At 35.1% G+C, this 12849-nt stretch overlaps 1 protein-coding gene across 11 annotated transcripts in view; it reads left to right on the top strand.

Annotated features, from left to right (window-relative positions):
* Positions 1 to 12849, top strand: part of STAG2 (STAG2 cohesin complex component) — a 157290-nt gene that overhangs the window by 74499 nt on the left and 69942 nt on the right. For all 11 annotated transcript variants that reach the window (XM_079765723.1, XM_079765718.1, XM_079765719.1 and 8 more), the window contains 2 exons: positions 2168 to 2329; positions 8818 to 8914. In XM_079765723.1, the coding sequence (XP_079621849.1) occupies positions 2168 to 2329; positions 8818 to 8914 (259 nt within the window). The remainder of the gene's footprint in view (positions 1 to 2167; positions 2330 to 8817; positions 8915 to 12849) is intronic.

The following is a 12849-nucleotide window of genomic DNA, read 5'->3' as shown; positions in this document are numbered from 1 at the left end:
TATAGGCACCTGATTTTTTAAAAAGGCACTTTGGAGCAAAAGAGCAGGTAATTATTCTTTTTGTCATATCTGCAAGAAATATAATATAGCTTTTGGTGTGCCACATAGTTTTAATAATTAGTTTATGTGTGCCTTGAGATGAAAAAGGTTGAAAATTGCTGAACTATAGTATATTCCCTCATAGTCTTTTTTTAGAGATTTTTTCCCCTCTAAATGATTGAAACTGGGTTAGCATGTTTACTTCTTGTGCTTTTCCTGTATTATCACTCTGTGCACATTATTTTTCCTAGCACAGCTTATTCACTGAGCCATTTCAATTGCACTAATTAGTTTTTCATAGCAACAGGGAATATTGAGGCATATGATAGATAAATTGCAAATATATAGCTCCATGTTAATTAACATTTAACATTTTATACTTTTCTAGTGTATTCTTTGTAGATGATCTTTTCTTTCACCCTTTTCTTTGAAATTCCTTTTACTAGGGACAAAAGCCTTTCATTCATAAATTAAGAATTAATTACTTGGGTTCACAAAGACTGCATATCATTAACAAAATAATGTAAATTAAACAGTAATACCTTTCAGTTGCTAGTAAGGTTTGCGAAGTAGTTAAGAGTAGTGTGGTTTTGGACTCTTAAAGAAGGAGGAAGGACCCTTTATTAAGCAAAGTAGTAAAGCATACAGGTTGTCAGTGGAAATAAATTTGTAGACTTGGCTGTAGATAAGGGGTCAGCAAACTATGGCTTGTTTTTGTACTGCCCATGAGCTAAGACTTATTTTTAAAGGTTTGTAAAAATAAACAAATATTTTCTATCTGGTACTTTACAGAAAGTTTGCCAACCCTTGCTCTAGGTCAGAGAAATGTGTTGGTCTAAAAGAGACCTTAGAAATTCTCTGTTCTAATCTGTAAAGATTTTAGTACAATTCTGGCATTTTAGAAATGAGAACTCTTGAGTTTGGGAATGACTTGCTTTTCTACAACAAGGTATAAAGAGCTGTGGGAGGTATTTTTTACGCAGGCATATAGGCAACCTTTTCACTGATTTTTATGGAGCCCTCACCCCCAATATTGACTATTTTCTTCAAAGGGGCTTCATTTTCATAGTGTTCACATAAATTGAATTTTCATGATAAATAAGTGTCAGAGGGAGAGCCCAGACAAGAATGAGGTTGATACACCTATTTTTATGCTGTTTGGAATTCCTTTGTCAGTGCCTCTAATGATTTATAAGGACTAACAATAGGTATCAAGCTAAAATGTTAAACTAAGTATGAGTTACTTATTTGATAAAGCAGCAACCCTGTGAAGTAGGCACAGTTTTATTATTCTCACTTTGCATTTTAGAAATCTCTCTGAAGCACAGCATGGTTAAGTAACTTGCCTAAGATAACTCAGCTAATAGGAGTAGAAGTTTGACCTTAGGAAGTTTGTCAGTGTTCAGAGGCTAACTACAATGTCATGTGAGGTGCATGGTAGTATAAATGAAACAATTGATACCACAAAGAGGCTGTCATACCATATAATTTTAAATATTATTTAATATATTGATTTGAGAGAGAGAGAGAGAGAGAGAGAGAGAGAGAGAGAGAAACATCAGTGATAAGAGAGAATCATCAATCAGCTGCCTCCTGCACCCCCCCCCCCCCCCCCCCGAGGATTGAGCCCACAACCTGGGCATGTGCCCTTGAGCGGAATCGAACCTGGGACCCTTCTGTCCTCAGGCCGATGCTCTATCCACTTAGCCAAACCAGCTAGGGCACAACCATATCATTTTATATGACATGTATGGCACTCCCCTTTAGTTTTAAGCATGATTATGTATCCCATCAGCTGTTTCTTTAGTTCTTTAGTTTTTAAAAAATATATACTTTTATTGATTTCAGAGAGGAAGGGAGGGAGAGAGAGAGAGAGAGAGAGAGAGGAGAGAGAGAGAAAAACATCAATGATGAGAGAAGATCATTGATTGGCTGCCTCCTGCACGCCCCACACTGGGGATTGAGCCGAAACCTGGGCATGTGCGCTGACCAGGAATTGAACCATGACCTCCTGGTTCATGGGTTGATGCTCAACCACCAAGCCATTCCGGCCAGGTCTTCTTCTTTAGTTTTAATTTCAACTCTCAAACATAGCGATATAACTTAACCAACTTGTGTTTTTGTGCAGACTTGTAAAAAAGGCAAAAAGGGCCCAGCAGAAAAGGGCAAAAGTGGAAATGGAGGAAAACCTCCTTCTGGTCCAAACCGAATGAATGGTCATCACCAACAGAATGGAGTGGAAAACATGATGTTGTTTGAAGTTGTTAAAATGGGCAAGAGTGCTATGCAGGTAATGTTTATCATGTTCTTCTCAATTTATTTTGAACTTTAGTGAGTTACATAACATATATCGCTGGTTTTTCAAATTGTGTTTAAAAAAATTCTAACACTGATCATTCAAAAAAAACCAACAAATTAGTTAGAAAACTAGGCATATATATTCATACATAAGACTGTTAAGCTGTGCTTTACATCATTTTCTACTGCATTATTTTCTTTTATTGGCATATGAGAATTATTCGGTCAAAAATATGCTTATATAAACCCTGATTATGATGTTTCAATTTTCCATGAATTCCTTTGCCCATATAGAATTCTTGGTTGAGTGACATAACCACTATCCTCTTTAGTGAATTGAATTATTTTGATCACTTGTCTATTGCAAATTTGATTATTTGTGTTGTTTCTTAACAGAAGAGTAAAAAGTTGTATCCATGTCAAATCCTAATTTTGTTTCTTCATAATCTTAAGACAGTAGCATTTAGGTTTTATAATGGATGCTAAACCCATATGGTTTTTAAATATTGAATAAAAACTGTACTCAAAGAATATATATGCTTAATAAAGTTATTATTTAATTTATGAAAGCTATAGTGAATAGTTTTTTTTTTCCTTCATAGAATTAACAAATCAATAAAAGGCACACCTGGATGGGTTAGGGAGAAATAGCCATTTAAGCTTTTTACTTAATTAAATAACTAAAATATAAATGTTATTTATTAATATGGACTTATCTAAATAGGATGTGCGGTTTTGTAAATGAATTTTTAAATTATTAATTGGGACTAATAAAGATCATTTTTCCATGTAAAATGATAAAGAATTATTTTTAAGCTATCACCAGTTGTACAGAACATTGTATTTTCTTAATTTGAGTTGACCTTCATTTATTTACATATGGTTTGCTTTCATATGTTTGTGATTAGGGTGTGGATTTGATTTCTTGTTTAATATTTTGAAAGATTTTGTGTGCACATTCGATATTTTTAAAAAAGAATATCTATGTTACTATACTATAGTTTATTTAGTTAGTCATTCCCTAATTTAAAAAATTATCTCCTTTTCCTTAGTTCCCATTTTGTGTTAATTTTATCTAAGGGATAAATTATCTTATTTATATTATATCATTTAATTACTTTCCTTTTTATTTTTATATTATAATTTTTCTCTGTAATATTTGTTCATTTTTATTAATATAAGAAATCTCAACTTTATCTGTTCTAATTAGGCTATTCTATTTTTGTCCATTCTGTAGGGTTTTTGTTTAACTTTTTGTCTTATCAAAAAGTTTTATTATGAAATGTGAGGGTTTAGCTTTATATTTAATTCTTTTTGTTAATGGTATCTCAACATTTAAAGAATGAACATTTTTCTTATTTTAGTGTTGCTTATGGATTGTCATATATTAAGATTGTACCTCTAAGCCATTTGTTTTTCTGTTTCTAAATGTGCTTTCCCTCTTAAAAGCAGAATGTCCATAGTATCTCTGCATTGATTCCCCTGTATCCTCTGTCCACCTCCAGTTTACTTTGTGTACTTATTTTTTGTATACTTCTACTTGCATTATCGAAAACCAAATTTGATCAAGGAAGTCTCCTGTTTACAAACTTTTAAGGGTTCTTCCTTATCTAATGGTTCCAGCTCAGATTTCCTTTTGGGATACTCGGTATTCTCCAGCCACAGTATGTATTCTGCCCCCAGACCTTTCTTCTTATTTTTCTCTGCCCAGACTAGCCCTTTTTCCTCCTTTCTATATCACATAGGATTGACTAAACCAAATGTCACTCTAGAGAAGCATTCTTGGGCTCTGTCTCCTCCCATTCTCATTGAATGTATTTCTTATTCTTCCTTTTTCATTATAGCATTTTGGTATATTGTGTTACAGTTATGCATATGTCTGAATTTGCTTCTATATTGTTAATTCCTTGATCAGGTAATGTGTATTCATTTTTTGTGTCCTCAAGATATATCTATTTTAGTAAGTGTGAGATCGAATAAGTACAAGATTGGCTGTTGGTTTTAAGCTAGCTCTTGCATTTTAAGAAAGAAGGAACCATGAATATGCCCCTAGTTCTGTTGAATTTTATTTATAGATATTGAATTTTATTGAATAAGTCCTTTTTAAAAAAATAAGTTCTTAACATACTATTTGATGATTAAAATCTTAAAATGTATTTCAATGTGATAAGCTTGTATTTTGATTATAGCAGCCTTGTATTTCTAGTATAAACTCTACTTGATCTTCATGAATAACCTTTTAATGTGATGTGGTTATCTTTTTGTAAGATTTCATTAAATATTTTTGTATCTTTATTAATGAAAATAACCACTGTCCCATTTTTTATTGCTGCATAACAAGCTACCCCAAACTTAGTGATATAAAAGAACAACTGTTTCATTATGTTTATTGATTCTGTGGATCTAGAATATAGACAGAACTAAATAGGGATGGCTTATCTGCGTTCCTATACATTATGGCTGGGGCCTTAGCTGAGACAGCTTGATTGCCTGGAGATGACATAAACAGTTAAGGACTATAATAATCTGGAGCCTTCTTTATCCATGTTTGGTGCCTAGTCTGCAATGACTTGAAGACTGGACTCAGCTGGAACTGTACCTGGAAGACCTACAACTGGTCCTTCCATGTGGCTTCTGGGTTTAGAGAGAGAATCCTGTGCAGGAAGGAGTATCTAGTTCTCTAGTGCTTCAAGAACCCAATGCAGAAGTTGAATGGCCTTCAGTCCCCTAATCTTGGAAGCACCATTATTTCTCCTGCACTGTTTTAGAGATGGGACATGACTTATTGGGGAAGAATGTCAAACTATTTAGAGCCATGCTTTAAAACTATCATAGTCACATAATGCATTCTGTTTGTTTATATCCCGTATCATATTTGGAGTAATCTTAAATACGTTTCTTTTATAAATTTAGTTGGTTAACATAAACAAGCTGTTGTAAAACATAGAAAAGGACTGAAATCTAGAAAGTAAGCCTAGTTTTAGAATATCTCCAGTCAATTTCTCTGAGTCAGGGAGATAATATTCTCTTTTTCTTTTTTATATTGTGTAATCATATTTGTTTTTGTACATCAAGTTGTACATATTTTATTCATTCATTTTGTACCCAATTTTCATATTTACAGTTTTTATATATAGCTTTAAACATTTTCCCCTCCAGACTTTTAATTCTTTACATTAGCTCTTATTTATCATCCTAATTTTTAAAATTTGATTTATTTAAAAATTGTTTTTAGCCTCAGCCGGTTTGCCTCAGTGGATAGAACATTGGCCTGCAGACTGAAGGGTCCCAAGTTCGATTCCCGTCAAGGGCACAAGCCTGGGTTGTGGGCTCGATCCCCAGTAGGGGGCATGCAGGAGGCAGCCCATCAATGATTCTTTCTCATCATTGTTTCTATCTCTCTCTCCCTCTCCCTTCCTCTCTGAAATCAATAAAAATAGATTTTAAAAAATTGTTTTTAACTGTTTTGTGGTTTCCTTTTCTGTCCCCAAGGGGATCAAGTACTGCTTTTATTTTTTAGTTTGGGCCTAATTTTTAAAAAATTACTAATTTGAGATATATTTCACATACCATTAAATTCACCTTTTTGAAAAGTGTAAATTCAATGGTTTTAGTGTATTCAGAGTTGTTCTGCTATCACCACAATCTAATTTTAGAATCTTTTTCAATACCCCAGAAAGAAACCTCTTGCCCATTAGCATTCACTTTCTCCTCACCTGCCACAGGTCTAAGCAATCACTAACCTACTTCCTATAAATTTGCCTATTTTGGACTGTTCATATAAATGGGATCATGTAATATATGGTCCTTTTTCAGTGGTTTCTTTGACTGGATAATGTTTTCAAGGTTCATCCATGTTGTATATATTATAAATTTGTTCTTTTTTTATTGCCAAATATTCCATTGTATGAATATGTCATGTGTTTATTAATTTATTTCTTGATGCACATTTGGTTTGTTTCCACTTTTTGGCTATTAAAACTGAATACTACTACTGTTAAGAGTATTCTTGTAAAAGATTTTGTTTGGACATGTTTTCATTTCTCTTGGGTAATACTAGTATATACCTTAGAATTTGAGTTGCAGGGTCAATATGGTAACTTTGTTTTTGAGGAGCTGCCAAACTGTTTTTCCAAAGTGGCAGCAGCATTTTATGTTCTTACTAGCCATGTTTTAGCATTCTACTTTTTCCTTGCCAACATTTGTTATTGTCTTTATTTTTTATTATTGCTATCATAGTGGGTGTGAAGTTGTGACTTTTTAAAAAAATTTATTTTTAAAATGTATCTTTATTGGACCCCATTTAAAGAATGAACTATATCTCAATTTAGTATTTTCTTTTTAAATCTTCACCTGAGGAGAGAGAGAAAAACATTGATTGGTTGGTTGCCTTCCACATGCTTCCCGAGTGAGGATTAAACCCATAACTCAGGTATGGCCCTAATCAGGAATTGAACCAGCAACCTTTAGGTGCACAGGATGATGCTCAACCAACTGAGCCACTCTGGCCTGGCAGTATCTTTTTTTTTTTTTAAATAATACATTTGTGTTTTTTAAAAAATATATATTTTTATTGATTTCAGAGAGGAAGGAAGAGGGAGAGAGAGAAACATCCATGATGAGAGAGAATCATGGATCCGCTGCCTCCTGCAAGTCCCCTACTGGGGATTGAGCCCACAACCCGAGCATGTGCCCTTGTCCGGAATCGAACCTGGGATCTTTCAGTTCGCCGGCCGACGCTCTATCCACAGAGCCAAACCGGCTAGGGCTTGGCAGTATCTTATTATGGTTTTGATTTCCATTTCCTTGATGGCCAATTACACTGAGCATCTTTTCATGTTCTAAAATCCATTTGTATATCTTCTATATAGAACTGTCTATTCAGAGCTCTTGCCTAGGTTTTTAATTGGGTTATTTGCCTTTTTAAAATGATTGAGTTGTAAGAGTTCTTTATATATATATTGCATAAAAATACCTTATCAGATATATGATTTGCAAATATTTTCTTTTTATTGAATTTATTGGAGTGACATTGGTTAATGAAATTATATAGGTTTCAGGTGTACAATTCTTACAACACATGATCTGTATAATGTATTGTGTGTTCACCACCCCAAGTGAACACACCATTCCATAACCATTTATCCCCTTCTGTACCTTCTTCTACCTCTCCCCAATTCCCCTTGATTTGCAAATATAGAGTGTCCCAAAAGAATGTATACACGCACTTTGAATAATTACAGAGGCAGTGCTTATTAAAATATATTTCATTTTCAAAATTGAGCTATCAGCTGTTAAAGTGTGTGTGTACATTTTTAGAGGACACCTTGTATTTTCCCCCATTCTGTAGATTCTCGTTTTTACTACTTTGCTATGTAGTCCTTTGAAGCACAAAAAGTTAATTATGAATAAATCAAATTCATTTTTTCTTTTGTCTCTTGTGCTTTTGGTCTAATATCTAAGAAGGCTTTCCTTAATGCACAGTTATGAAGATTTACTTCTGTGTTTTAGGGTTTTAGCTCTTGCATTTATATCTTTGATCCATTTTGAATTAATTATTAATATATGGTGTGAACTAAGGTCCAGCTTCATTCTTTTGCATATGGATATCCAGTTATCCCAGCACCATTGTTTAAAAAGACTAGTCTTTCTCCATTGATTTGTCTTGGCGTATTTGTCAAAAATTAAATGACCATGAGTGTAAGATTTTATTTCTGGACCCTCAGTTTTATTACATTGGATCTACATATTTATCCTTACATTAGTACTATAATTTGATTACTGTAGTGTTGTAGTAAGTTTTCAGGTCATGAAGTGTGAATCTTCTAATTTTGTTCTTTTTCAAGATTGTTTTGGATGTTCGGCATCTCTTGCATTACCATAATAATTTTAGGATCAGCTTTCCATTTTCTACTACGAAACCAGCTGGGATTTTGATAGGGATTGCATTGAGTCTTTAGATCAATTTGTAGAGTATTATCATCTAATAATATTAAGTCTCAAGATCCATGAACTGTCTGTCCTGTCTTTAGTCTGTTGTTACTTAATATTCAGTTTGCCCTTTTTATTAATACAGGATTATCAGGGCTCACTGTTGAAAAAAAAATATTTTGTTCATTTCCTCATTGACCCAGGCATTCACTCCTTTAAAAATTTTCATTCCATTGCAGTGTTAATATTTAGTATAATATTTTAGTAAAGAAGAAATATGCGTGTTACTTTTAATATTTTCTAGGATATCTTCAATAATGTCACTAAGAAATAAAAAAGTAATTATGCTTTCTTTATCAGGTGATAATTTTACTGAATTTGATTCTATTTTATGATTCAAATTTAACTTTAAATTTTTATGTACAAGTATGCATATGTTAATTTGAAGTAATGTGATACCACTTTTAATGTCGAATTTTAATTACTAAAATCCAACTTAATTTTTAGAACATTAGAAAAAGCTAATGTTTTTTTCCCTCTTTACTGTAGTCGGTGGTAGATGATTGGATAGAGTCATACAAGCATGACCGAGATATAGCACTTCTTGACCTCATCAACTTTTTTATTCAGTGTTCAGGCTGTAAAGGTAAGATATATTTATTTCTGGAAGCAGAATATTTTTAAATGGTCTCTTATTTTTTGTAAAGCTATATTAACACTTTACATGAAAAATAATGCCAAGATACTGGATTTTTTCATTATAACCATACTTAATGTGTAAGGAAAAAAGAGCAAAGAACATAGTAAGAAACTCTGTTGAGACAGTTGTATTCATATGTGAAGTTGACTAAAAACTTGGCAATTTATAATTGTTATGTTACTTTTATTAGATATATTTCCCACTTTCAGCATCTGGTTTTAGAAACAAAGAAATGGATTAAAAAGGGAGGAGGAAGATAATGAAGAGATACAGGTTCATATAGCAGGGAATTCTAAAGTTTAGGGAATTAAAAAGTACCATGAATAACAGTAAGTAGGTAAGTAACTAATAACTAACTAACTAAGTAAGTAAGTTAAATAAGGTATTGGTGAAATTTCTAGTTTTTCTTCTCAAAGGTAGAGAAACTGGATTGGGGAGTGGGATTCTTGTGAAAAATGTTTTTACTTTGTGTAAAAATGTTTTGAAGTAGAAATGGGGAAAATATAAAATACAGAAATATCTTTCCAGAGATAAAAGTATTTATTGCAGATATTGGGCTGGAGGATAAAATTATGTAAGTTAGGGATACATCCTCATGTGGATTATTTCATGAGTCATTTAAGATCATGGGCAGATTCTGATCTGTCCCATGTTTCCCTAACACTTGGTCCATCCTAATTCTAGAAGATGCCCAGGCAAATAAATGTTACATAGTTTTATAAAGGTGCTACATTTTTTAAAGAAAATGGCACCAAAAAACATGGGCATTAGAAATCAGGAGAAGGGAAAGTTGCTTAAAAATAGATCTAAGAAGTTAAGGTGCTAAAGAATGACTGACTTATATCTGAAGAAAGAATAAAAAAAAAAAACACAGTTTACTTAGGCCTACTCCTTTCATTCGATTATAGTCCTTAAGAAATACTGTCATTGGAATTGGAAAACAAGTAACATTGTAAGAACTGATGCATTTAATTTAAGATTGATCACAACATTCAATGCAGTGTGCATATTAAATGTTAAGTATATGAGGCCTGATAAACATATTAACTTCTTGAGTCTATGATCTTTATAATGCTATTAATTTGCACTCGGATGTCGAGTGTGACTCGACACGGTTAGCATTAGAATAAAGGAATTGAGAAAAAAGCAAGCGAGTACAAAGGGTTAATGTAGTTAGTTTTCAGAAATTTAAAAAAATTGTCTTAACTTTAGAGTATAGAAAGTTGCCTAGTTATCTTGAAAGTTAAAAGTAGCTGCAAATCAATATTAGAAAAAAATCTGCTGACTGCTCAGAAAAAGTATTGTTATAATGACAATATGATGAGCCAGATTAATTCTTAAAAATGAGATATATTAATATTTTTATTTTGTCTATGTTTAGTCCATCTCTTTGCAGTGGAAGTGTATAGGGACCTGTTTGTTGTGTTAGGTAATCAAGGACCATGTCCTTTTTCTTTTAATATTTTTTGAAAATGGAAGGTTAATTGCAGAACAACCGAACAGGTGCCAGAAATAATTTGATGACTTGAAATTCTAATTTTTTATCTTAAGTATTCTCTGCTACATCATAGTTTTGTCAGTTTTAGTTTCCTAATGAGGCTTCTGAATTGTAGTTTTAAAACAAGGCCATAGTCAAAAGGATTTTTCCTTTATCAGATTCATTCATTTCCTGGCATCAGTGTGATTGTAAGTCAGGTTCTTGACAACTCACCATTTGGATATACCTTGTCACAAAACACGTTATCAAGATTTGTAAAAATTCAAAGTGTTGAAAACAAAGTATCAGATAGATTTAAAATACTGCCATAATATTTTTTTAGAATAACAAAAGCTCCACTAAAGGAAATTTACTATATAATCAAAGTTAAGGCCATTAAGTACTTACAGAACACAAAATTATTTTGATACACTTCTTTTATAAATGAGTTAGAAACTTATTTAAGTATATCCAGTATACTTGAACCTTTTCCTGTGGACTCAGGATTGTCATTATGAGCATCAGTTACTTTACTTCAATTGTGCCTTCTGCAGCTATTGAGGTGCACTGTGGTTGGTGATACTGTTGTTTCCTTCTTTCTTTCCTGCTCAACTGTCACTTTTCAATTTACTAGTTTTTAGAAGTCTTGCTTCATGTCTCTCACACTATTAAGGCATTGGGCTCTGGCCTAGTGTTCTGGAGTGATATGTAGTGGGGTTTAGGGCTATTATATGGCCTTTGAGATGAGAGGAAGAGTTTCAGAATTGGACATTTGTCAAAAATGTATGCAGTATGTTTGCTTTGAGATTTACTTACATACTAGAGGCCTGTTGCACGAAATTCGTGCATGGAGAGGGGGCGTATCCCTCAGCCCAGCCTGTACCCTTTCCAATCTGGGACCCCTCGAGGGATGTCTGATTGCCCGCCGGGATCGGGCCTAAACGGGCAGTCGGACATCCCTCTCACAATCCAGGACTGCTGGCTCCCAACTGCTCGCCTGCCTGCCTTCCTGATTGCCCCTAACTGCTTCTGCCTGCCAGCCTGATCACCTCCTAACCACTCTGCTGCCAGCCTGATTGATGCCTACCTGCTCCCGTGCCAGCCTGTTTGCCCCCAACTTCCCTCCTTTGCCGGCCTGGTCACCCCTAACTGCCCTCCCCTGCAGGGTTGATCGTCTCCAACTTCCCTCCCTTGCAGGCCTGGGTCCCTCTCAACTGCCCTCCCTTGCAGGCCTGGTGCCTTCCAACTGCCCTCCCCTGCTGGCCATCTTGTGGTGGCCATCTTGTGTCCACATGGGGGCATCCATATTGCGTGTTGGAGTGATGGTCAATCTGCATATTACTCTTTTATTAGATAGGATAGAGGCCTGGTGCAGGGGTGGGGCCAGCTGGTTTGCCCTGAAGGGTGTCCCGGATCAGGATGGGGGTTCCCTTGGGGCATGGGGCGGCCTGAGCAAGGGGCCTGTGGTGGTTTGCAGGCCAGCCACGCCCCCTGGCGACCCAAGAGGAGGCCCTGGTATCTGGAATTTATTTACCTTCTACAATGGAAACTTTGTAGCTTGGAGTGGAGCCAAGCCTCCTGCTTGCTCCGTGGCTGGCAGCCATTTCTGTTGGGGTTAATTCACCTTCTATAATTGAAACTTTGTAGCCTTAAGCGGAGGCCTTGGCCTGGCCAGGGTGTGTGGAAAGCTTTGCTTTCTCCGTTGCTGGGGGCAACCCTGGCCTGCTCTCTCCAGCTCCGTTCTGCCGCCATTTCTGTTAAGATTTGTTTACCTTCTATAATTGAAACTTTGTAGCTTGAGTGGAGGCTTAGGCCTATCAAGGGCAGGCGGAAAGCTTGGCTTACTCCGTTGCCTGGGAAACCTTGCTCTCTGTGGCTGTAGCCTTCTTGGTTGGGTTTATTTTCGTACTCGCCCTAATTGGCTGATAGGCGTAGCTTAGGCGTAGCAAAGGTGCGGTCAATTTGCATATTACCCTTTTATTAGGTAGGATAAATGTTTATTTCATAGGAATTGTTTCAGGGATTGAGTTACTTTGCTTCTAGCACTGCCAAGTTTACAGCACCTGGGCATAAGTTATGGAAAGATATCTGAAGATTATATCCATGACTCTAGATTAAAATTTTAAAACCCTTTAAAAAGTTTTTTGAGAATGTGTTTCTTTAGCCAAGGAAATGATGGTTTCTTCGAAATGTTTTAATATTTTTAAAGTCATTTGGTTCTCTATTTATTTATTTAATAAATCTTTATTGTTCAGATTATTACAATTGTTTTTCCTTTTTCCCCCCATAGCTTCCCTCCACCCAGTTCCCACCCCGCCCTCTGCCCTTACCTCCCCCCCCCCCCCCCCCACTGTCCTCATCCATAGGAAGGAAAGAATCAAGTCATCTGGATTTTTGTCCAGTC

The sequence above is a fragment of the Cnephaeus nilssonii genome, assembly GCF_951640355.1.
Source record: "Cnephaeus nilssonii genome assembly, chromosome: X".
Lineage (NCBI taxonomy): Eukaryota > Metazoa > Chordata > Mammalia > Chiroptera > Vespertilionidae > Cnephaeus > Cnephaeus nilssonii.
Note: the sequence above shows the minus strand (reverse complement) of the source record. Positions and strands in the feature narration are given on the sequence as shown.